This window comes from Caloenas nicobarica, chromosome 1 (assembly GCF_036013445.1).
Source record: "Caloenas nicobarica isolate bCalNic1 chromosome 1, bCalNic1.hap1, whole genome shotgun sequence".
NCBI classification, from domain to species: Eukaryota; Metazoa; Chordata; class Aves; order Columbiformes; family Columbidae; genus Caloenas; species Caloenas nicobarica.
The window spans coordinates 114218386-114245478 of record NC_088245.1 but is presented as its reverse complement, the minus strand read 5'-3'; the positions used below and the strand labels follow the sequence as shown (position 1 = coordinate 114245478).

General features: G+C 37.0%; 1 protein-coding gene across 10 annotated transcripts in view; it reads left to right on the top strand.

Annotated features, from left to right (window-relative positions):
* The window catches only part of DMD (dystrophin), a 1281342-nt gene that overhangs the window by 292998 nt on the left and 961251 nt on the right, over window positions 1–27093 (top strand). For all 10 annotated transcript variants that reach the window (XM_065627016.1, XM_065627025.1, XM_065626998.1 and 7 more), the window contains one exon: window positions 2074–2135. In XM_065627016.1, coding sequence (XP_065483088.1) covers window positions 2074–2135 — 62 coding nt within the window. The remainder of the gene's footprint in view (window positions 1–2073; window positions 2136–27093) is intronic.

The window sequence follows — 27093 nt, the reverse complement described above, 5'->3', positions numbered from 1 at the left end:
TCAAATTGTGGGTTTAATTATCATTTCCCTCAGGAGACCCTGTTTTTTATTAGCTCAATGGACATGAATTAATTGGTGATTAGCAGCTAAATCTCTGGCATATATCTTTGTGGAAAAAACCCAACACACACACACACTGTTACTGAATATGCCATTATGGTAGCCTGGGGCGGAAAAGTGGAACTTTGAACAGTTTGAGAGAGTTGGTTTTCTATCTTTCCTTTTCCCAGCTAAATACCTCATGCTCTTCTACTTCATTTTAAGGTTGCATTTGGCATTTTTATCAGAGATGATTAAACAAAAATATCTATTTATATGTGATATTTTCTATGAAGTTGCTGAAGGAGTTTGTAAAACAACATCAGATTGAATATGTATCTTCCACCAACAAAATGCATCTTCCTTCTCCCATCTTCTGTGTATTGCACATGGCTGGAATAAGTCAAAGCTCATATAATAAAGAGGGAAGTGATGCTTGGAGGGAAAAATAACATTTTTAACAGCTTTAGCGTCATTTATTACTAAAAGCATGCTTCTCTCCCACATGATGTTGCTTTTTGATTAATTTCTAACTATTCAAATATCACTTTCAGCCAAGGGATGAAGCACACAGCATTATTTGGGACAGATAGCAGTAAAACTCTACAAAGTTTATTGTAGCAAATACTCATATACTAGTGGCAGAACGTATATAATGCTTGACTTCTATGACATGTTTCCAGTAGTACTATTGCATTGTCAGTCTTCTCACTCATGATCATCTGAAAGCAATTCAAATATGCTTCCTCTTACAGAAGTTTTTTTTATAATTAAATAGTGGCTTTACAAATGCTAGTATTATTTTTTCATAAGTATCTTTTATTGTAAAGAATGTAAAACATTCTTGTGAAAAGGCAGTGTTAAGTGCTATTAAGGTGAGGTTTTAAGAACAAAGGATATGTTTGTATCAAAATGATTTGCATTGTCTTGTCTCCTTGGAGGGGCGGAGGGAGGGAAAGCAAAGTACATTATTAATGCTTTGCATTTCTCATGTAGCTCATCCATACCTGCCTTTCAAATTCAGCTGAATCCATTAAAATTATTAATTGCTGAACATTTCAGATGGGAATTTAATATCCCTTTTTATTTAAGACATGTAGTGAATTTTACTACAAACCAAAAGGTAGCATTAAGTGAGCTTTATTTTAGTATGAGCATTCTGCAGCCTTTCCCACATACGCCCTTTAATTCTAGTTTGTTTTGACTTTGTCATACAAAGAGGTCTGCCCTTCTGTATTATTTCAAGGATGATGCTTAATAGATCTTTCTGAGCAAATGCCTATTAGGTTATAATTTGAAGACATGTTTCTCTTCCAACCTACATAAAATATATCAGAATTGTACCTTTGTGTGTCCAGTTCTATTCTGCATCGACTGTACTTGTAGCAGATACAGAAATCAAGGCCTAAGTTAATCATCTTCCTCTACAGTGCTTTTCATATTAAAGAATTAAGAAGGAATTTCTTGTATGGCTGAACAAATGTATAGGTTTTTTTCTTTTTCTACTGGAGGAAAAAGATATCTAATAAATTGTGACAAGTAAATAGCTGCAAGGCAGAAAAGGCATAAGGTATGGCAGGGGCTGCCAATGGAGAACTGTCATTGTGGTCCCAAAGGAATTTGAGGACGTGCATGTAAACGTGTTATTTCAAGTACTTTTCTAAAAGTGCTGTAGAAGTGTTTTCTGCTGCAAAACAGTAACATCTTGATTTGTACTTATATCATATTGAAAATTTGAATGGGATGTTTCAGATCCTACTGCAACATGTTCCCTTCCAGAACCAAAGAAAGTATAGAATGGGAGAGATGAGCTAGGGATATAGACCATGACTATGAAGGCAAGCTGTAGGCTTTCAAAATATCTTGATGTATATCTTGATGTAATTGTCAAGGACAGAATACATCCAGATAGGTGGCCTGAATGTGTTTGAATTGTTGTTAGTAGCTTTACTACAAACTCAAACTGAAGCTTTCATTAATATTGTACTATTTTGTTGAATAATTCTAATGAAGTGTTTTATTTTTCTCTGACAGATGAACGGGAAGATGTTCAAAAGAAAACATTCACAAAATGGATAAATGCACAGTTTTCTAAGGTAATTAATTTTTTTTTTTAAATTTGTAAACCAAATTATGTTTTGTATATTTTTCAAAAAAATGATATTCCTTCCCTGAGGCTTAATTTCTGGGATAACAGTTACAAGTTTCAGGTATTGTTGAATGCAGTTGGATGATTTATTAGAAAAAAAATTACAAGTTTTATTCCCTTGATTTCTGTAGGGATTGAAATGTAAGAAGCCATCATCTTCTGAAAATGTTCTCTGCCTCAATTTACTTTGCCTTTTCTCAAACTGGTGATGCAGATGTATTACTGTTTGGTGTACTCCTTTGTTACATTCCTGATATACAAAGGAGTTTCCTTTGTTGGGCTTGTCTTGTTTCTAATCGCAATCACAAATTTAACAAAAGGAGATGAATTGGAGAGGAGCAAGGTCAAGGGATCCAGTTAGCAGTAAAGATCTCAAATGTACCTAACTTATTTAAATAAGCCTTACCCTGGCAGTATATAACAATTCTATCTTTAATACACAGCAAAAATTGAGCTCAAACTATTAAACATTCCTGGACAATAATTATGGAACTATATTTCCCAGTAATTAACTTAATTAGTCCCATAATCTATCATTTTATCTGCTAGCCAATAACTGGCAATAGACAACAATGAAATAGTAGCTGTGGCATATCTTCTGTTTAGTCTGGCTTTTGATTGTGTCCCATTTGATTCTCCTAATTAAAAAAGAGGAGTAAGATAATCTGAATAAGACTGCCATAATGTTGAAAAATGTGCTCAGCAGAGGTTCAGTCCAACAGGGGGTCCCACAGGACTTTTCCATGGACTGGAGAATTTTCAAATAGCGATTCAAGTGATTTAGACTGCACACATTTGTGCTCAGCATTTTTACAGCAGATATGTCCAGTAGTTGGGAGGACTGGATCAGGATGAAATAGTCTTGAACAAATGATCTTAAACTGATTGAGTTAAAAGTGTGAAGTGTTAAATTGAGGGCAGAAGTAAAATGTATGCATACAGAAGGAGGGATAATAATAAAGCAAAGAAAAGCTCTGGGAAGTGTGGTGAATAACAAAAAAAAAAAAAGTATCGTGGTACTATTAAAAAAAAAAAAAGGCAAATTTATTATGGCTGTGGTAATGGAACTGCTTGACAGAAGGTGAAAGATGTAATTATTTTATTTCCTTGGCAACAGTGAGATTTTAGCTTGAGTAATTTACTGTCTTGGTGTTCTATATATGAAGAAGTAGCCCCAGCAGCAGTCATATGGTACAAGCTAATTTGAAGTTTGTTGCCAGTTAGGCCTTGTTGTGGTCACAGAAATCATTATGGAAAAACAGGAGTTACTGTTGCTTCTATATCTAAAGAAAATGTCATGTTCCTAGAGCATTGCTTTCTCAGAAATGGTTGTTTTACGGAATAGCAAAATTTGCAATTGCTGAGGAAACTTGGAGCAAATCTGCAGAAGAAATACAAGAATTGTGAAGGGTTTATAAAATATGACCTATCCGCTGATGCTTTTAATGATAGGTTTGATTCAATCATCTGAATGATCTAGTTGTCTTTCTTCCAATTACAGTTCAATGGAGGGTACTTTAATGTTATTTTTGCTACCTTTTACTTCAGTTCTATAAATAGTATTTTTAGTTGTATGTGAACATGCATTCGTAAACATAGTGGAGAAGTGCTTCATTTGGACTCTGAGGAAGACCTCCTAAACACTATGGCTCAATTTTTTCTTTGCTTCATTCATCACCTGTGTTTTGGACAGGGTCTTTTTATTTCAACAACCAATCTACCAAAAAGCCCTTGATCTTTAAATCTTAGACAAATTACTCTTGTCCTACAAATCATTGTGCGTAACACCAGAATAGCTGGACTGAAACTGGAAATCATAAATGTCTGGTAAGTTTAGTAGTACCTGCTGGCTGCTTGTGTGGTACACATGCAGAAAGTAAGTTTGCTCTTCAGTATAGTCAAGTGCCCTGCAAGCTTTATTTCCAAGACGTTTTAGGAGAGGTGGTCTTCAAACCATGAAAATGGATTTCCATGTGAAATCTGTAGCTTATCCTCTTCCTTCTCCTGACTTATTTTCAGTTCAACTCCATTTCTGTTTCTGGATGTGGAATTGATTTCAGTTAACGGGTTACTCCTGGTTAGTGATTTCTCATCATTGTTAGCTTTGTAGAAGTGTTAAATAAATGACTTTCATCGTATAATTAGTTTGTATTCACTCCTACGTGGTTCTAAAGGTGCTGTCTTGAGCAGATTAGCCTATGGGGTCAGAATTAAGATAGAGGAATGTATTGCATCAGTCATTTTTCTTATTTGTGAGTAGTGGAATCTAGATCATTAATTAACTGTAAGATATTGAGGGTTGAATGAATTTGTTTTTTACAGTTCCCACCTAGCTACCACTCTTGATATCTAAAAAAAGCCTCTATTTATGCAGTCGAAGTAAAATCTTAGTTCTCAGTGTTTTAAATCTTCATTTGTGTTGAGTCTGTAGTGCATTGCCCACCAAAGAGCTGTATTCCTTTCCTGAAAATTCGTAATCTAGAGTACCTATGTTTTAGAACACTTATCCTCAGACTAAGCTTTCAGAACATTCACACTTGAAAGTTGCTTTCACATGACTAGTGATGTAAACAGTTGCTTTTAATGTTAGAAGTTGTAATTTATTGCAAAATACTTTTCTAATTGGTGTGTCATCAGCATAACTTAAGTCCCAATGTATGAATGTAATTCGTGTGGGGGAAAAAATTTATTGTTTGAATCACAGGCCTGGAGGGAAATAGTTGTCTTCCTTCGGGCCATGCACACAGTGACATTTTAGTTGGATCATGTGCAGATACCTCGGACTCGGATGCCTTGAGTTCAGCAATGAAGTCTGCTACCTCTTAGTTAAGGAATCAAGTCTCTAACATGAAATCCATAACAAACTCTCAGTCACACCATCTTGGCAGTTTCCCATCTGTGATGTGCAGAACCAAGACACCTGTGGGGTGCTACCAAGAAGTCTGTGAAAAGGTATGTAGGGAAAGTTAGTAGAACCGGTAGCAAGATTACAGTTGCTATTGGTGAGGCCATGTCTTTCTTCAAATTTTTTCTGACAGATTGAGTGGGGTGCTCTAAATGGAAGAACTAGGGAAGATGCGTTTGCAGGTCTCTCTTACGGCTTCTGAAAAGAATAGGTTTGTCTCCAATTTCTATTCCTTTTACTAGCCAGAAAGTGAATTATGCAGAAAATCTGTGCTTTAAAGATTATCGTATGTGACTTACCTCTGATCAATTCATCATTGTATTAGTAAGATAGGCCAAAAGTTGGCTTCTAATGTTTGAGAGATAAAACACGTAGCAATCAAAAGTATAGGAGAAATGGGAGAATGTAACCCAAGAAAACTTTGTGTTTTACCCCTTCTAACCACAGACATTGTGTATAATTTTCTTTAGTGATACCTTCTTGATTTACCGTCTAAATGGTATGCAATAAATTGAAACTCAAAATAACTCTAAAAATGTGGGGCATATTACTTTAATATAATTTTATTCAGAAAGAGCTTTTCTTTGCCCTCAGAAGACGTTTATTTAAAAAATAATGATGTTCTGCAGGGTGCACGTAATGATAGAAAGGAACGTATTGTAACCTAGTTTTTAATAACAGAACTATAATTAGCACTCCCACAAGAGATGTATCTAGTCCCGGGTATGATAGCTTTTGCTCAGATCTCAACTTCTTTAATTTGAAATAACTGAAACCTTTGTTTATAAATGAAACACAGAATCTTGACTATGTGTTTCAGGAGAATGCAAATATGTCACAAGCCCTCAAGTGTAGCAGGTCTCTGCAGAAACTTTGAAACAAACAAAACAATGACATTAAAAATGCCTGTACCCCATTTTAAATGAGCTGATGTTGCCTCACTGGTTAAACATTTTTAGTTATTCATTGCATAATAGACTTCAAAATAGAAAGCACTACTGAAGATGGAAATGTTCTTTACTTGCATGTAAGAAAGAGCTTGTAAATGGCAATTAATTTTGAAATGAAAACCTGAAAATTCTAGCACCAAAAAACCCCCACCCTACCCTAGAAAGGAAAGAATATACTCCTATGACTACAGAAATATTGGTTATTTATTTTGTTCCCTCATTATGGAGACAGTGTCTTAAAGTACTGGCAATTTTAATGTCAACAATAAAAGTATCTGTTGTGAGTACAGAGAAGGCAATGAGCTAATCATTGTATGTTTTGGAAACTTGAATTTTAGGATATACCCTTATGGCTAACTTGAGGTCAACGCCTTAACCTGTAAGTGGGTTTCATAAAAGAATGGTAATTTGTGAAAGTCTTCAACATTTTAATCTTCAATACAAAAAAAAAGATGTTCATAAAATTGCTTGTAAATTCAGAGGTTTAAATGGTTTGTCTACATTTCTGCTACAAAAAGTGTAGAAAATTCCACTACGTGGTCAAATTAGGCATTATATATGACAGTACACTTTTTCATATAAACAGTGAAATTATTAATCTTCACCAAGCAGGAGCAACAGTCAGAAAAGAGAGAAATGTAGCTTTTTCTGGGGAAAAAGTAGGTAATTGTTTATTGTTTCTCTACCCCATGCTTTGGGTTTCCTCTTGTTGTTATAGAAGAAAGCAGAATATGAAAACAAATTTAGGGATACCAAATATTTCATTACTTAGCTTTATGGAAAACCAAGATCATTCAGCAAGTGAATCTTTTAATGGAGAATTTAAGTTATGAAAAATGGCAGCTTTTTATAGGCAGGTGGAAACATCAGGAGTTAGTGTTTTGTTATGACTGAAGAATTACATTCTCATTCTTGTAGTACTTGTGTGAAGAAACAGCCTGTGTCCAAGAAGATAATGCTGACAGCCTAATTTAAGGTATAGGTGGCTAGTAGAATAACAGTCAGCAAAACTAAACACACATTTTACTAATGAAGTTGTTTTGAATAGCAGCTAGATTGCTTAGGCAAACATCATATGTAGGGATAAAAGGAACACAGAAGGGGGCATCGTTTACAACTTTAGCCAAACTACGTAGCAGTCAAAATAATTTCCTAATTACCCAGTGTTTGTATGTGGCTTATATGATAGGAAGTGCGGTGACAGTCTCAGTTCTCTCCCTCTTCTTGAGTTTATGGACAACCTGAAGTTATTCAAGACTCCCATTCACTTTAGTGGTCTCTGGGAATTGTAGATTAAATGCCTTCTGTGTAACAGATAACAAAAACTAGTGATACAAATGAAATGTTTACTGACCTTTTGAGGAAGTATGTCAAATATCTGAGGTACAGAGAGACTGTACTACCATAAGTCTGGCATCTGATAGAGGAATTTGCAGTGCTACTTTTGCTCACATGCTTGCTCAGTTTTTTGTGCTATCATTCACAATGACTTCAAATTAAAACAAATTTGAAAAGCCACTCCCAACAAAGTGAACTCAAATGTTGTAGGCTCTGGGCAGGAGTAGTCTGGTGAAGCTTTGTGGAGAAGACGATGATAGTTTCATTCGTCAAATTTCCTTAAGTTTCAGCTTCTGTGGAAATGTGTTAACCATTGTGACTAATTACGTCAAACTCCATCAGACGTACCCTTTCTTCAGCCATATTTCTGGACTGAAATTAATAATCCAGAAAAGGAGCTGGAGGGAGGGGGGCTGGTGACAAATCACAAGAACACAGATTAAAATGTTCAGTATTAGCCTTGTCCAAACTTCTCTCTTGACAACTAACTTATAGATCAAATGATGTTGCTTAAATGGGTGAGTGACCAGTAGGAAAATGAGAATTAAATCCTATATTTAGAGGTTCAGTTCAGTGTGCTCAAGCTTCACTGATGTCTGCTGGTGTGCTGTATTTTCTAAAAGTGGAACAGTAGTTGCACATGCACATCCATGAGAAGACTAGAAAAGATTTCTAGCTGTTTCACATAATAAAAGTAATCGGTAGAGTGTTCTGGTGTTGTAGGATTTCAGTTTTAGAATTGAGTTCTAGAGAGTACATCAACACTGGCTTTGCAGGACAGACTTTAACATCAATGTAGACAAGTTCAGAAAAGTTCATTCAGATAGCTATGGTCCTTTAGCCATTTACACAGAATTTAGTGCCTGCACAAAAGCCTGTTGGAGAAACAGAGTAAAGAAAAGTTTGCTGAGCTCTGTGTTACCACAGATTAGCCTGAAGCCATTCTGAGTCAGAAGTATTTTTACAGTACGTTGAACCAGTACCTGACACTGCAGTGTAGATGTATTCTCAAACTGGAGAAAAAAGGAAAAAAAAAAAAAAAAAAAAGAAGTTACTGATAAATTCTCCTAAAAAGAGTCATTGTGGTCAAAGTAAATGAGGATTGAATACTGACCCCACTCCAAGCCTTGAGGAATAGTACAACAGAGCAATCAACACTCTCTAATAGCCAGTGGTGCATCTACCAGGTCATGAAGAAGCATGTATTGTAATTTTACTGCTGACACTGCATATTCAGACTACAGCTTGCTTCAAAAGCTTCTAGTTTTGTGCTTATATCTGTTTCCTTATTTGGGTTAGCAGAGTTATGCTGAATTTCCACCCCTCACCCCCCGCAAAAAAAAAAGTTGTGCTCTATTCATCTAAGGATCACTAACTTAGAGACAAATGTCAAGGAGGATTAGGTATCACATGTAAGAACATCGACTCCAGGACAAACAAAAGATAGATTGTTGGGAAAATTTTGAAATTGTTTCTGTGGTAAAACCCTGATCAAATCCTTAATGTGTTAGGGAGCTTCTCTAACAAATGGCTGTATATTAAAAGTGAATATGATAGATGTCAGCTCAATTAGTTAAATAAACATTGATAATGCCTTTGGATCAGCATCAGAATTTTTTTTTTCTGAAGGAAAACTTTCAGAAAATCACATAAATTTAAAATTGTATCATTTGAGATAAATCTGAAAAAAAAATAGTTGGCATAATTTGATGTTAGTAAGACACCACGATTGGTATTCATCCATCCTAAATAACTAATTAATCTGCTCTGTGTGTCTGTTGCCAGCTTTTTCAGTGCTACAGTGAAAGTGATGAGAAAGAGCAGTTTACTAATGTGGGAGCCAAAATACTTTTCTCTGCTACATCGTCGCAAACAATCAGAACTCTCATTGAAGATTAATAGTGCTTAACTTCGCTTTCCAGCTCTGTGTGATCAACACTACCCTTGGGATACGTACTGTTTTAAAATACCAGGCTTCCTTATGCCAATACCTTTTTTTATAATACATCTTGCAAGAGTACACCAAAGGCCCATCATGTCTGTTCTGTATTATTAAAGCAAAAGCTTTTCATCTTTTTTCTGAAGCTGAATGATGTTTAAACTTGGTTATAGAACACACATTAGCATTGTTAAGTGTTATGTGATATTCCTTTTTTGGATATCTCCAGAATATGTAAGCAAGTGTCAGGCAAAACACATGCTCAGAATTATTTGCATTGATACACAGTAAATTACATATTAGGTCTCCATATCCGGCATCTTTTTTTTATGATGTAGTAAAATGGGATACATGCTGTGTGAATATTTATTATGTTTCAAATAAATTTCCTTTGGAATGAAAAATAACTTAATTATTTTTACTGTACTTTTAAAGTTAATGGCAATATTGCCATTTATTTTACTCAGAGTTTTATTTTAGAACTTCTACTATCTATTAATATTTTTATAGATTTTTTTCGTATGACCCAGAAAGTTACCCTGAACAGAAACAGGCACAGTTTAAAGGCAAAAAGATCTTCATGCTTTGAATTTTGTGCATAACATCAAGTCTATGTGCAAACTTTCAAATTTATAAACTTGATGACTTTTTTATATTTTGCTTTCAAAGTAATTTTTCAGCTTACTGATGGCAAAATACTTAGGGCATGTCTGCCTTATCAATTAATCAATATTTAACTCTGCCCAATGTAGAGGCCTAGATGCTGGCAGGGATTGAAACAGAGGATTAATCCCTCTGCACTTACTATAAAAGCAAGGGACACCAGAAGCTGAGTGGTGCCTGAATGCAGTCTGACAAAAACAAAGTACTGTTTAATGGGGCAGCCTTCTCTATTTTCCCTGTTCTTGCTAACATCAGAAGCGCAAGCCGCATGACTCGCTGTGGCAGTCACGCAGCTGGAGATGCCTTGAAAACTGTCAGTACAGAAAAGAGCCCTTTCACTGAAAACGTAGAAAGTACAAACATGTATTTGGTTATGCTTCAAAGGCACAAAGACAGATGTTTGAGGTTAACAAGAAGCTAATAGGACTATCTCTATATTGTTCTTGGTCGCTTTTTTTTTCAAGCTTGTGTTCAAACAGTGAAGGTTTTATTATGTGTGTATGAGGGGATGAGATACTCTAATGTTTTTCATGTTTTTCCTCTATAACATTCTCCTGTTTCCAGTAGACTTTACCACTTTGTCTGTTTCTCCTTTTTTTTTTTTTCCACCCCCCCCCCTCTCTTCAGAAATGTCTAAATGACTGCAATTAAACAAGACAGCTCTTGGAAAGCAGATTCATTTTCACTTTGATGCAAAATGAAACTTCTCCTTCCACTTAATTATCTGCACATCTTTTGGCGGAGCTGTGGTTACTACCCGTGTCTCTCAGAAGACCTTTTCCTTGCAAGTGAGACTCGCTTCTATCTGCTCCCTTGACTGCACAAGCAGTGACATGTTTTCTCTGCTTTGCTTTAGTGGACATAAATTCGAAAGTGGCTACGGCAGCTTTTCCTTGGGGACACAGTGCGTTGTTCTTCCACCAGAACTTTGTACCCATCTCCGAGCCTGATCCCCTTCCTGGCAGCCCGTGGGAGCTGCAGGCCTGGCGCCACAGCCACCCTGCCCATGTGCACAGAGCCCTTGGGGCGAAACATCCTCGCTGGGTCACAAAGCATCAGAGCTGTCGCTGTTGCAGTCTAGTGACTGAAGATTATGTCATGTTCTCTGCATCTTTTGTTGCCACATGCAAAGGTTATGTTCCTTTTACAAATAAAATCTTAAGGCTTAAAATGTTTTCCATTAGAAGTGATTTCCCTTCTAAATAAAAAGTACAAGCATATTATCTCAAACCATGAGCACCTGCATGACAAAACACTTTCACCATTAGAAACATCTGAGTGAATACAGACTACATTTTAAACTCTTCTAAGATAATGTGGTAACCTCAAGCTTTAACTTGAAACTTTAGAGTGGGTTAGTAAAATGAGGAAACTAGACAAAAACGTATGCATTTTTATTATGTTAAAATAATTTGTCTTTCATTCTTGGTTTTGTAGCCTCTTCTTGCAAAGTAACAAGGGCTTCCCTCAGATGCATTAGCACACCAGGCAAGGACAGCAATTGCTACTCTTGGCAATAGAGGGCACTGGACTTTCATTTCTAGTATGTTTTACTGAGGAAAACGATAGTCAAGTGAGGTCCATTTAGCTCTTTCACCTTTTCCTTCTCAAACTTGGGCTTGCACCTCCTTGACTTTAATTCAAACTCTCATACTTTTTTGTTGTACTTTAAGTAAAAAGATTAAATGAAATTGAATACGTGCTGTTCTCTTGAAGTTATTATTGTGCATGTATCTTAGAGGGGGGAATAGGAACAGCTAAATATAGCACTACAATATTGGTCTCAGTGGTGCATATGTCTAGCTCGCAAATTTGTAAACATTTACAAATTTGCATGATTGTTGCTGGCAGTAGACATCATCATTTCCGTGCTCAGAATTCATTACCATTGCATCTAATCATCTTCAGAATCTCCAAAGCAAAACTCTTCAAACAGGCAAATAAGACACTAGTGGATTTATGTTATACTTAGATTGAAAGATCAAAAAGAAAAACAGGAGAAAAAACATTTTCGAGTTACTGTCTCCACTTATCTAAATGCCCTTCTATGTAAACATACTGCAGGTCAAGTAAATATTTGCACAAAAACTTCCATGTCTGCCTTTTACATATGAAGGGGCTCATCCAGATCTTGGGGGTATTTCTGGACCAACACTTCAATAATATGTATGATTTTTACAGCTGCTTACCTCTGTTCTTTCTCTAGTCATATGTTTGGGCTGTTTTGAAGGGGAAAACCTGTCACCTTGACATAGACACCCCATTAAGACTTTGCTTAGAGAATTAGTTATATATATTAAAAAATCCTCTTCTTTCCTGCTCTGGAAAGCTACCTAACTTGTAAATCTTTTTTTCATCTGTTCTAGTATTCCAGTCTGATTAAATATTGATATTCATGTCACCGACTTTGCTAATACTTTCACTTCTTTCAAAGATCTACATGACAGGTGTTATTACACAGAATAACCATTTTTCTTTTCTATCTGCTTTTCATAGTGTGTTTGATTGATTTGCCATCACATTTACTTCCTGGTAATATTAGTGTGACCGTATATATTGCTGACTTTAAAAATAGGATGCTTTCAGTGTGCTCCAGTACTTAGTATAGGTTCTACTGAAGTTAAAATTTCAGAGAAAAAGATAAAACAAGTAATTTCTTCTGTTCTGTCTTGGGAATAACAGTAAATTGTAATTCCAGTTGGTTTACTTGAATCTGTTGAAAGTTCTATGAATTCAACAGACACATGTAAGCACAGTTTTCAAGAGCATATTAAATGTGACATCTTTTCTAGGTTTTTTTGCCTAGTCTTAGGTCTCAGAGAAAATTGATTTGTAAGGCTTCGTCTGTGCACAAATATGTTCTATATATTATATAACTCTAGAACAGAGTTAGTATGTGCTGGTTTGAAGAAAAAGAAAAAGGTACAATGGTAATTTACAAACGTGTTGATTTTTTTTTTTTTGGACTTTTCTCTGAAGTCCTCAATGGTATACAAATTTGCGTTTTATTTTGGAGGCTGGTTTTCTTCTTGAAAACTTCATATAAAAGGCACTTCTGCCATTTGGTATAAGGAAGTCAGACGTGATATAAGGTTGTATTCAACTAGTGCATCAAACATTAAAAGTCCATGCCAAAAAAGAGGGAGAATTACTTTGCCATACTAATAGCAATGACTCTAAAATACTAAGAAAGCTCAGACATATTCCATTGAAAAATCTCAATCTCCAGATTTGTGAATGCCATGTATGCATAAGATATAAACTCTAATTTTTTGGGCATTACGAGGGAACCATTCTTCAAGCAGCTAGTCAGAGCTTACAGCAAGAGGAAAAGCAAGTCTTGATTCAGTCCTGGGCACAACATAAGGCTGTTTCAGTCAGGTTTTCTATAACTCTGACAAATACGTATTCAAAAGTGGTTTCTTCATAGAAGAAAGCAAGACAAATTAAATCCACGTGGTAAGATTCAACTTCAAAAAACAGGAAATATGCTGAAAAGAGGGTGAAAAGGGAACTCAAAAGAAGAATCAAAGTGTTCTGTACCAACAGGCACCTTAGAAGCAAAGTATTGGAATCCTGAAGTGAATACACCTATCAAGGTGTATCACCTATCAAAATCAGAAACCTACCTCTGTTTAAGATAAAAAAGCAGACTACAAAAAATGTTCTTAACTTGGTTATGCAATGTAAGTTCAGAAGAAACCAACGAGCATATGTGGCAAATTGGTGTGCTGATTATATAACTCCAAAATGAAAACAGAAATAGAAAGATATAAACACAAAGCCAAGGAAAAACACTCTCTCAAAGAAACATTAAAAAAAAAAAAAGAGCTATGAAAGCAAAAGTTTACCTAAGTTCATCAGTCAAGCTTCAAGGAAGAGGTTTCTGAGCAGGATTTGAAGTACAGTGGTATACAGTCAGTGCTACAAACTGAAATCTCTTTATATAAGGTTATCACACATGATATTTTACCATCTCATATGCTTTTGAATACTGAGTCAGCATTTAAGCAGTTGCTTCTAATATTTTTGCCACTGGGAAAGACCCAATACACCTTTCTTTTGATATTTTATGATCTTTTAACTGCTACTTAGGTCAGTGTAGAACTGAGTTGACCTATGCTGCCTGTACTAATTATTCACATAAGCTAAATTAGTGTTTTTATTCTCACCTGACTCTGTCTTTAGGAAATGTTATATATTATTTTTATGTACTATAGTTACATCTATTAAAAGAGTTAGGATTAAATAATCAATCTCCTGGAGGCAGTTAGAACTAAAAATATGATCCTCACAAAGTAGAAATTATATAAAAATAAGGAAGAAGAAAAAAACTGTCTCTGGAAAGTTGCAATTAAAACAATAATCAGGAACTCCAAAACTGGGGTTTGGTTTGGGTAGGGTTTTTTTGGGGGGTCAGGATGGGGATAAAGTTTTTTTGCTAAGAGCTTAAAAATTAATAAAGCAAACATTTTCTACTGGCTCATAAGCAGAAAACATGCCAGGGAACACGCAGCAGGTTGCTAGATGATCAAGCTGTAAACAGCATGTGTTGCAGGGCAACTAAAACACTGCACCTTAAATTGATTTGCAGAGGGGCTGATTGTTGAATTGAATGACAACTAACACAAACCATATGGAGTTACGCTATTGTTTATCACATAAACCAATATTCCAGTTATCGTTATACATCTTATTACTCAAGTCTCAATCATGCAAAATCTTCATCTTACCTAAAACGATGACAGCCTTAATGTTCATGGAAATGTGAATTACACCAGCTTGTTTGTGTACTGGCCCGTTACCACAGGACCCACCATCTTTCAGCCATCAGTGACAGCAGGAAGCCTTGGTCTCCCATGTGGCCCGACAGATTATGAGGTGAGGGCTCTCATTTAGCTGGTGGTGGTGCTTGGATGAGTGGTGCTTGGAGTGCCGATGATCCCAAAGTACACTCTCACTAAGCTGGACCAGGCTCTACACATACAGCTTCTAGTCTTGGTAGCTGGCTCCACCTGTGGTCACCTCTGGGCTCTCCAAATGTGATCTGCCACAGCTAGTCCTTATTTTGGTGGTCTCTGGCCTAGGAATCTCATGGGTGACTCAGCTGCATATTTCCTCATTCACCTTGCCATGATTGTATGAAGTTGTCATTGGTTTCCACCACACAGTGCGCTTCTGAGTTAAATCACCTTAAAGGCCAACAGCTGCTTTCTGTTGGTGGTAAATGGTACACCTCAAGCTTTGGTTTGCATGATTGTCTGGGGCAAAGTTGAGGTGGTAAGAGAAGGTTGTGCGTGCTCTCCACAGGAGCACTCATGGAAGTTTAGGTAATAGCTTAGTAGCTAAACAAATTGTTTCTACTTTTGCTTATTGTGAGGGGGACTAGGAAGCCTCCTGCATTAATGTCTTTCTTTACACAGCATGATTCTGAGGATCTGTCTTAACTTCAGTGGCATTAGAAGTCACCTCTTCTAAAAGAAATAACAATATAAAAGCATAGCAAGCAATGGATCCAAAGAAACTTAAATGTAAAACTGTAAGCCATTAACTGGTTTATAATCTATGATTTATTTCAACCTTATATCCAAAGGAGGGTGCTAATGATGCTAATATTTTTAAACCACTTTGACTATTTCTCTGTTTGGCAGAATTGGTACAAATTAGTAGACATGTGGATAAATCTGGTATAATGGAGAAGAGTCAATATATTTTTGGAAAGAAGCCATACCTTACAATTGCATTAATTCTTCAAAGGTGTCAGTATAAATATATACATACGACTGAAACAGAAAAAGTGGTTATCTGTAAATAATTTGACTTTTTTTTCTTTTGAAAAGATGAAATGAAAAAGACAATGTTTCAGAAAGCTGCTATAAGGAAGGAAACAAAAGATAGAACTGAAATCAGTTTACACAACAGAGGGAGGTTAGCAGTGGAGTTGTATGCAAATTTCCTTTGAGATGATGTTTAGCTGATAAAAGGATGTGGCAAAAACTACTGATAGTTCAGGATCATTAGGCCAGATAAAAACAACCAAGGCTTGCAGAGGGATTGCATGATACTAAATGGCTAGGTGATTAAATGGCAGATGATATCTGGTATTTAGGTACAACAAGAAAAAAACAGTTTAATAGATCAAGCTTATGTTACTTCTTCCTTTTTGCATACTATGTGCCCTAAATGAGATGTTATCACTTAGAGCTGTCTACAGTGATTCATGTCTCTTTTTCTATGAAGTGCAAAAAAAAGTTCACTTAGTTTTTGCTTTTTTCATTGAAAAAATTCAAGTACATCAGCATGAAATGTAAGTCCATCTTGAATATTGTGAACTTTATGGAACAATACCTTGTCTTGGGAAGTTCCTAACCATTATTTCATATAAATTGGGGCATTATTCTGAAACACTTTGTGAATTTGCACTTCTCCTATGCTTATACTCTGTTCTTAAGGATTCTGTGCAGGCCACCATCAGAGTTGGATGAACTTAGAAGAGCCCTTGATTTGCTCAAAATAGCAATTCTTATTTTACCCTCTTATAATAATTTCATGCTAATTATTCATTAGAATATTCAAGATTTTTTTTTTCCAGGAAATGAGAATCACTTCCCATAGTGAGATATCAATGACACTATATTTAGCATAACATAAAAATAGCCCTCTTTGGCACAGAAATAGTAATCCAAAAGCTGGAGACTAGGTTAGAACTCCATCTGTGACAGAGGAATGAACACACCCCAACTCACTTTTGGGCTGGTGAGGGAATTTGTTGCATTGGGAGGCAGGAATGAATGCAGAGCCCAAAGGACAGATGCTTTTATCTCTACATAATATCCAGCTACAAAGTGGGTGGCCCAGGAAGTGGGCTGTGGTGATTTATAATCTTCAATTGAACCAGCCCCAAAGCTGCTTGCACACCATCTCTTTGGCTCTCCAGTCCTCCTACTCTTTGCTATCTGAACCAAACATATATGAAACCAATCATTTCCTTCAGCATAAATTTAAGGAGATATTCTATAATGCAAGTCTCTAATTCAGGCTCCAACTGAGAATGGCTCTGCAGGCATTAGGACCCGGGATGGAGAGTTGAAGCTGACTGTGCCTGATTAAGGGGTCTCTCCAAATTAAGGTCCAGAGTGGAAAGCTGGCAGTATCTAGCAAAAACCTGAAGGTATGATAGCCCTGGGAAGGGCTACGTTGTTGTAAAGAAATGGTAGAAATGATGAAGTACTGAAAAATTGTTAAATGGAACATAGAAATTGAAACAAGCATGGCCACTGTTATAATTCGGATCATGTAAGAATGATAAACAAATTCATGATGGTGAGACTGCTGAGATTCTAGGTAGAAAAAATAAAAAATACAATTCTGATGTGTCCTTGAGCCTGCCTTAAGTAATCAGTTCAAAATCAGTTTTCTATTTTCCTTCTATAAATATTGTCGAAATTAAGGGTAGAATCCAAAGTGATCTTTCCTTGTATATTGGAGAATACTGGAAATGCACTTTATATTCTCACTCAAAAGTAAGTACCAGAATCCTTATTAAGTTGGTTTGGAGACCTGTTGTGTAAACTTAGACTAAATATCCCCAAACATTAAATGCTTGCTTAAAATCAGAAGAAAAAAAAAAATGAGAGGCTGGAGAGCAGAAGTTAAACCATCAAAGCAGAGAGTACTTTCCTCATAGAAATGCACCAAACTATCTTCCCTCTGATTCTGAGATGGTGAGGTTGTCTTTTTGGAATTAATTTTCTTGTTTGCACTTAAAAACTCTGTGTTGGATGTGATTAAAAAAAAAAAAGTTGTTTGACTATGAGACACTGTGACTACTGTGGTCTGTTTGTTATTATAGTAGATCTTCTCAGGAAATAATGGAAATAGACTTGAAAATCTCTACATTTCAGAGCCCTAAGCTATATTCAGTGACCTTCTACACCACACCAAGCTATTCACTTAGATTTGCCCATTAGCTAAAGGGAGGAAACCAGAGTTCAACAAGCTTTATTTTTTCCCTTTTGTTTTTCTAGCTGATTGAAGATGTATTCAGTTTGTGGGCTGACAAGAAAGGTATGTGAAGAAGGTTAAACAGGTTACAAGCATCTTATAAATCTTACATTTCCCAGTTCCGTAAGGGTACGAACAAGTGCTTCGGTAGAAAAAAATGCACTTTCTTTATGTTATTCCTCTATCTCTAAAGACGAAAAACTCATTTAATACCTTTCTGTCCTCTTTCATTTAGCTGCAATATCCTCTGCAAATTATCTAGGTCACTTAGGCCCATATACCAGTTAGCTATATTTAGCTTGCTTGTTGTCCTCTTCTTCTGGAAAATTATCCTTTTTGCAATTAAACCTTCAGTCTTTTTTTTTTTTCTTTTTTTCTCTCCGTATAGGCTGTGCATATTTGAGGTGTACAAGGGCAAAGTTTTTTAGATCCATTTTTACTATAATTTCTAAGTTTTGTTGGTTTTTGTTTGTTCATTTTTCTGGAAGGAGAATACTAGAGGACATCATCTGATTAGGAGAAGTGGGCTTGTCTTGGTATGCAATACAGGTCTCCCTCGGTGTACAGTTAGACAAATTATGATGAATTTGTGTGCATGTATTTTCCTTTCTAGCAATATGTCTGCTTCTTTCTCTAGTTGCAAAGGCAACCTGCAGAGACAACTCTGCTGTCTCCGAGTATGGACTTTGATTAATTGATCAGTTGGGCACAATACAGAGATCTCTGAGCTGAGGTTGCTCAGACTAGAGGTGGAAATCAAAGTTGGATAGTTACTTCATGTGCAGACAGCTAGTTGTGAGGCAGAGTATGGCACAACATAACTGTGCCCACGCACTCTCCTGGAATGGGGCACAACGTTGGCTGGTTGTAACACATCATGTAGTTGTGTAGACATGGCCAAACACAACAGGTACCTAACTTTAATTATAGCTTTCATGTAAGTATGGAGACATTCATACCACCTAGCACAGGATGTGTAACATTTCCTAAGTAGGGCAGAAGTTAGCAATCTAGTCTTCCTGAGATTCCTGTATAGTAGAATAGAGACAGTAATATATTATTTTACAGGGAATTGGTTAGTCTGAAAGCTTATAATAATTATGGCAATATAAGGAAAAAAAAGTAGGAATCTTCTGCTACTAACTGCCAGTGAAGAATGAATTATTTTGTGAGTAATTATCTTATTGTTTGTATTACTAATTAATATTCCGGTGGTAGAATATGATCTCATGCATTCATGAATTTGTCTTAAATTATAAACAGAAAGAATGTATAAGTAATACAAAATTACATTATTTTCTCTATAAAAATGCTTCATTAAATGTTAATATTTTAATTCAAAATGGTATCATATGCTTCATCTAAACTGAAAACTGACATTCATTGTTACGTATCTTGTATACTAAGTGATAGTGGGCCAATTTCTGAAAGTAACCGTAATTTTATCAAGGTGTGCACATGCAATTTTATGCTATTTTAAAAGCTTATACCATAATCTGAAATTGTACTGTGAAAATATCAGAAGAGAAAGGACATATTGCATATTTGGCCTGCTCTGCAACTGATGCATTGGATAGTGTATATGAACTTCATATGAAGCACTCAAACTAATAAGAAAACTATGGAAAATAGTCATATAATTACTAGTTTCTTCCATAATAAAGTTAAATAACTTTTCTGCCTCTGTAGAATCAATACATTCAAATGATCATAGCACAGCATTTTTGAGAGGGACAGAGGCATGGTTTAGCATTTCATGATGCTGTGGTTTGCTTTTGGGCTGATGTGTTCTATTCTGTGTCAAATAATTTTAAGATGCTTAATATACTTCAAAGTACAAAACATAATCTCATTAATCTTACAATATAGTGGGTCACTGTTTCAAATAGGTTTTTTATATGACTTTATAACGTGAGTTATAATATGCTAGAGATCAATTTGGAATCCGTTACCTGATGAAAAGTAAAGGTTTATTTAAATATGAAGTGCAATTCCAGTGTAGAAAGTCACATTTTGTTATTGTCAGAGATGTGCACCAAAAATAATCCAAACCAAGGATAAGCTCAAACAGACTTTATTTTGTGCTGATGCCAAACCAAACAACAGAAACCAATGACAGCAGCGACAAACCAAAATCAATCAGCACTCTGACAACATTTCACACACCCTACAAGTTCATTGTGCTGGTTGAGGTATTATTTTTACATGGTGACACAAGAATGATGATCCAAATCATGCACACACTCAAAAAGGGAAAACTCTCTCAAGGGTACCTGGAAGAAATAATTGCTCACCCAACATGGGGAGTGAGGGCTCACTCAAGGATATCTCCAGAAGAAATAATCACCTCGGGGACAGGTGAGGGCTCTTAATCCTGGGAAGTTTCCTTAGACAGTGTCTTAGTCTAAGAGGAGAGGTTCTGATCACAGACCTGCTGCTCCAGGAAGACCACTCAAAGTGGGTCTCTGGTGTGGGCCCATTTATAGCCTGGTGGGATCTGAGTTATGGTCATATGTGAGCATGGTCTAGAAGCTTCCCTGGGCCTGAGGCACCCCATTGGCTGGGGACTCTCCTTGTTGGCTGAGGAGTCTCACCTCTCTTGCTCTCCTGACCAAGAGGTCTGCGTGACTGGAGTCTCTCTATCCTGGTGAATATGTGATGGTCAGCACCCAAAGAGGGTGCGTATGTGATGGCAGCCACGGTGGGGTGCAAAAGGCCCAAAAATAAGGGTACAGAAGAGCCAGCAGCTACAATGTCGAAAACCCTAGTCTTCATTGAGGGGGGGTGCACCTGACACAGTTATCTTACTTTTAAATGAAATATTCATAAATACATTAAATGCCTTCATAGCATCCTTATTTGATTTTGCAAGGAATTTCCAAAATTCAGTTATTTCACCTACTGAAAAGAGGAAAACCAAGATTTAATAGGAAAAAAAAAATGAAAAGTCAATGACATTATAACTGATTATAACTTGGTAATACTGCAGATTTTGGTTCTGCAAACATATGTGTTCTTTAAAAGTTCTTTGCCTGTAGAAAAAGGCAGAATATATATGTATTTCATGGATTAGAATTGCAAAGTGTATTACAATATTTTACATGGATTTTTCACTTGGGTTCCGTTAGTTAGATCTTTCAGTTTACATTCTTTCTCACATGTGCAAGTGTTTCTCAGTTATTTTGATAGTTACTTTTGTCTATGATGAACCCGTATTTTGAGACCTGCAGTTCATCACTAAACTTATTTACTAGATATTTTGAAATTCCCTATGAAATAATAGTAGCTGCTGAACTTAGTTTCTGTTCAGGCTACAAGAGGACATGTGGTATGTGTCAGGGCTTGGTATTGGGTTCTTTGTCAGCGATATGGACTGTGGGATTGAGCGCACCCTCAGCAAGTTTGCTGATGACACCAAGCTGTGTGGTGCAGTCGACATGCTGGAGGGAAGGGATGCTGTCCAGAGGGACCTTGACAGGCTGGAGAGGTGGGCCCATGTGAACCTCATGAAGTTTAAAAAGGCCAAGTGCAAGGGCCTGCACATGAGTCAGGGCAATCACAAGCACAAATACAGGCTGGGTGGAGAACGCATGGAGAGCAGCCCTGAGGAAAAGGACTTGAGGATGTTGGTTGACGAGAAGCTTAACATGACCCAGCAATGTGCACTTGCAGCCCAGAAAGCCAACCATATCCTGGGCTGCATCAAAAGAAGTGTGACCAGTAGGTTGAGGGAGGTGATTCTCCCCCTCTATTCCACTCTTGTGAGACACTTCTTGGAGTACCGCGTCCAGCTCTGGGGTCCTCAACAAAAGAGGGACATGAACGTGTTGGAGTGGGTTCAGAGAAGGGCCATGAAGATCTTCAGACGGCTGGAACACCTCTCCTATGAAGACAGACAGAGAGCTGGGGTTGCTCAGCCTGGAGAAGGGAAAGCTCTAGGGACCTGAGAGTTAGTATATTTTTCCTAGAGCTTCAGGTATCTGACTGTGAGCTAGCACTGTGTATTCCTTCTTGTTCCCTAGTGTATCTTTGGTATTCTCTGAAATGAAATGTCTCTCTTGTATTTGTTTCATTTTCTCTTGCCATCTAGAACTGAGACATTCAATTCTGAGTGTGTGTATATACATACACAAACTGTATGAGTATATAATTGTTTCAACATTCCCTTGTTATGCTATGCAAGCTCAAAAGACATTGAGTAACTCAAAACTTGTTTTCAGAAAAGAGACAATATCTTCACAGTGTTGTTAGTGAAGAAATACATCATATCCGTAGAGCTATGTGAACTTTCATGCTTCTCTGCCTTCAGTCATAAATAGACTCAAGGTGTTCAGAGGGTTGGCAGCTGAGTTGGAGAACTTGGTAATCCTAGCAATTGCAGTACTAATGTTCTTCAGGATGTGTATGTTTGTACAAAGTATGGATGCACTAAAGCAATATCAGCTGATAGAAGGTCTTATGAAAAACCTTCCAGTATTTGAATTGTTTATCATTTTGTAAATCAGTTATCACCACAGTGATCAGGAAAATTGCCCCATCCAAATTACTAAATAATAGACAATACAACTCTTTGCGTGTAAAGACATTGGTTCTCAACAAACTATTAAATACCAAGCTATAAAACTCTCCACATGTAAAGGGATTGACTCTCAAATCATGAGTCTCAAATTCATGGGATACATGAATCAAAATGTTCAATAAATGAATTGCAGTCAAGTTAAAATATAAATATTTGGGGACCCATGTAGCACCATATCACTTTTGTAGCTGATGACATGAGCAGCAGTTAATGATTATCAAGGAAAATGGAGTGGTATTTATAGGAAGAAAAATCATAGACTGAATTCATACTGAAAAATGTGAGCTTTCACCACTGACAGTATCAGGGTGGTCAGTGTTTCAATGCTTAATGGGTTTACCTATGATAACTTGAAAACAGGCAATCCAACATATATCTAAATATGAATGCAAGCAGAGTTTTTGAAGACTTTGAGGACAACTTAGCCGTCTCTCCAAATAATTCATTCCTAGTTTTAGTCCCTTATATTTTGAGACCCTTTGTCTTCTGTGACAAAATGGATTTTTCTAGTCTCATCTAGATTCTAAATGTTCAAGCACATGTGTATTAGGGACACATCTGAGCAATGTTCTCCACTGAAACAAGGAAAAGTTATCCAGTTGGAAATATCCATAGGCAATTGCACTGTACTTTCAGCTTGGTCCTCTGAGTCCTTGGAGCTGAAAGAGAGGAAAGTAACGCTGTGCTGTGGAAGTATTTTATTCTGTCTTCGTACATCACAGGTATTTAAATGTCACCTTTATAGAGCTTATTACTGTAGATAAAACACTTTTATTTCACAGTCTAACTTTTGTGTATAATGCAGACAGAAAATGGAGGTGACCGAGGCACCACTAATGCCTCTATCCCTTGCAAATGACAGGGCAGCGGTGAAGTCTGAGACTCCTGGAGAATCCTACCAGTAGATGTGTTTTGGTTTGGCTTATTTTAAGGTGGGACATGGGATTGGAAGATGAAATTAGTTGTCTTATGTTCAGAGGATGACAAGAAAGTCAGATCTTTGTTTCTGCCAATTACAGAAATAGTCAATATTCCTGTCCTGACAGCTTAGTAATTAGGACAAAACATGACATAGGATCAGAATAGATGAAGGACATGGTCAGAAGCGATGTGAGTCACTTCAATAAGTCTAGTCTTGTGCAAAACTAGATGTTTCCTAATTATTTGAACGTTCTTTGTACATGGCTGCATCAAAAATAAACTGCAGATCTTGGCTTCCAAAGCTTTTGCAGCTTCTCGCTGCCCGGCTTGATCTCTAAGTAACGAGACAATGAACTCTTGTCTGTAATTAACTCATCCTGCCAGATTTTACTAGCCACTTGTTAAATTTTTGTTCTTTACTTTTTTTGCATCTTCTGTCAGAGAAGCTCCACATATATATCTTCATGTCTACTTGATTATCATTCCTTAAATCCTTAAGGACATCCTCAGGTGTTCAGGTATTCAGTGTTTGTTTTTTCTTTTAGGATAATTCTTTTCAGATATGCATGCTAAAGCTTTTGGGTATGTTGTTGCTCGTCTTATTTTTCCCTTTTGCTCTATTGTATCTTTTTACACCATTATGTCTTTATTAGTACTCAGGTATTGAGCTCTACAGGTCAATAAATCTCTAGTGTTTTTTTCTTGTTTACGTTTATCCAGTGCCTAGTCCCATGGGCTTCTGGTCCAAGATACATTCTTAAGTACTATGGTAATGCCAATTATAATTTTAAATTGGATATGAGTGCTGTTATATGGCTTGTAGTAGAAGTTACAGCTATTGACCTTGGTGTCTTGTTTTACTTTGTCTCAAATAATATTCTCCTCAGCAAGCTAGGAAAACATAGGCTGAGTGAAACCAGGATTAGCATGAAAAACTTATTTCCTAGCTCAGTTATGTAGCACAGTTGCGCTAGAAAGGATATACTGAACTGCATGTATTTTTCCATTATTTTCATCAGCATTTTTTAACAGTCAAAATAGAGAATACCAAAGCTAAATGACATCGCATTTATGGAGATTGTGGCAACTAGGAATTTGGAAGGTAGGATAAGACTTGGAAGGAAGTATATTTTTGCCAGTTGAAGCAATGGCCAGAAATAAATAGACCGAATAGAAACTGGTGGAAAATACCACACTTAACTAGGAATACGCAAGGACAGGGTGTGGAATTACTCACAATTTGGCACACAGCTTATGTCACAAAAGCAACATTGCCACACAGATACAAGCCAGGCTGTCGCTGGAACGTGTGTTGAGAGCTCTCTCTAAAAGAACGTATGCATGCCTGGAAAAAAAGTGTTCTCTATTTTCTGTAAAATGTCTTGATGGCCTTGTTCTGTGGGAAAGCCGCAGGGCAGTTGGCGCAGAGGTCATGGCTGCTCCCAGCCACATCCTGAGGTGCAGCCTTGGGCCTGCGGTGCCATGTTGGGGTGGGAAGGGGCAGGGGAAGTGCTCGCCCTGGATCGGCTGGTATGACGGTAGCTGGTGCCTCCCCACAGGCTGTGACGGTGGCTGGGGCTCCCAGAAGGCAGGAAGGCACGGGGGGTCACAGGGCACCTTTACCCTGTTTCTGGAGGAAGGGAAGTTGCGTGCGATGTGGAGCAAGAGGACGTGTGATGCCGGGATGGGAACGGGGAGACGCATTTTGTCATTGATGTCAGTATTAATCCTTAACAGAGAGGATTATAGATACCATGTATGTATATATATATGTATACATACCATTCAGTCACTGTAAGTAAAACTGGGCTGCAAATACGTGGCCTGGCACTGCCATCTTATTTTTTAATCTGTGGCAATCAATTCCTCCTCCTCCTAGCCTTGAAGGTGATGTGAGAAATAGTCTGTAAAGCCATGTTTGTCTCTTTTCCACCGTGCTGTGTTCCTTGCTATACATACTGAGCGAAAACGAGATTTCTGTATCTTCCTGTACCTACTCAGTTAAAAGGAGATGACAAAAGGCCCAAAAAAGAGTTTGCCAAACTTTCCTGGGACATGCACATGTAGGCATAATGCAGAAATCATACTTTCTGCAGTGGCCTGGGAGTGATAGATGAGATGTCATGTTTCAGATAAAACATAAATGTTTTAGATTTCTTGTGAAGTATAAATAAGATGATTCTATCTGGAGAGCCAGTTGTGGTTGTAGCATGGTTAAAGCAGACCATCTGCCATAAGCGAAGCCCTGAAGTGTTATATGAATGCTTGAGCAGTGGGCTTAGACCTATTTTTGTGTTTGGCTGGAGGGGTTCATTGCTGGTGACTTTCCCCTGCAGCGGGAGCATCTTGTCAACTCAGCATGCGTCAGGGTTCCCTGAACACAGCATTAGCTGGTGGTTTCCCCTTGGCCTTCCCTGGAGACTTCTTTGATGCATGTGAGAAATGATGTGTGTGTGTTTACTGCTGAGTTTTTTTAAACCTTTGGAAATCTCTGAGTTAGGGACCAAATTGTTACGCATTTGCTTCAGGGAACTGACCTAAGTGAGGAGACTGCTAAATAAGCCTTCTCTAAACCAACTGTTTTGGTTAGCTATTTGAAAAGGAAAGGTCAGATATGTAGAACAGCGGCATGGAAAACTGTGAAAATCAAAGTTGGTTGTGCAAAAACTTTCCAACTCCCTGCATTAAAAGACAAAGTAAGTAAAAGCGTAGTGTGTCAGTCTGTTTTAACTCTCTAGAGGAGCACTCCATTAAGAGAGGAACGATTTGTCTTTTTTCTTTTTTTTTTTTTTTCAAATTGCGTCCTGTAATATTTTGCAGCAGAGACTAGTTCCATTATTTTACTGTAGAAACTCAAGTCTTCAGTATTTACTGTTCAGCTATTCTAACAGGGAAGAGTCAAAAATAGGTATCAGTATCTGTTGAAAATTCTGATTATTTTCTAGACAAAGTATTTTTCTTGTCCGTGCTGAAAGGTATGGGCTGGCCCTGGGGCTTCCAGTCTCTGAGTCAGACTTTCTGATTATATATTAAGGAGTAAATTTACAGTTTGTTATTTTTTAAAGTTCCTGGTTCTCTGGAACTGTTTACTGAGAGATCAGAAGGATTAATGTTGCCTTCATTCTCTTGCCCTTGAACTGCAGTTGTTCTGTGGTTTCTACATTTTCAGAGACCTTCTTGATGTTTAGATTACAAAAGAAGAAAAATAAAACAGCAGGAGGCTAAAGGGGAAGGAGAATCTTTGCATCTCAATGTGCTTCCAACTCCACTTTTCTCCATCTATCTGTGTCTCAAGAATGGGGGCCTGAATGCAGATGCAATGTTGGTTACTAATAGAGAACAAAGAGACTAGAAAAGAGGCCATGGAGAAATTGTAGAAGTCGTGCAATTACTTGAAGTAAAAATCAGATTCTTCCCAGGTGTAAGGGCTTATATATGTTATCGTTTTGTTTAAAAATCATTTGTAGTTTTATTTATAAATCTGACGATATCTGCTTAGTTATGAATGAATGAAAAGTGTGGATAGAAATCCCAATAATATAACATTTTACAACTAGTTTACTATATTGGTTTAGAGTGACAAGTGCAATTATTTTGCCTTTAGCA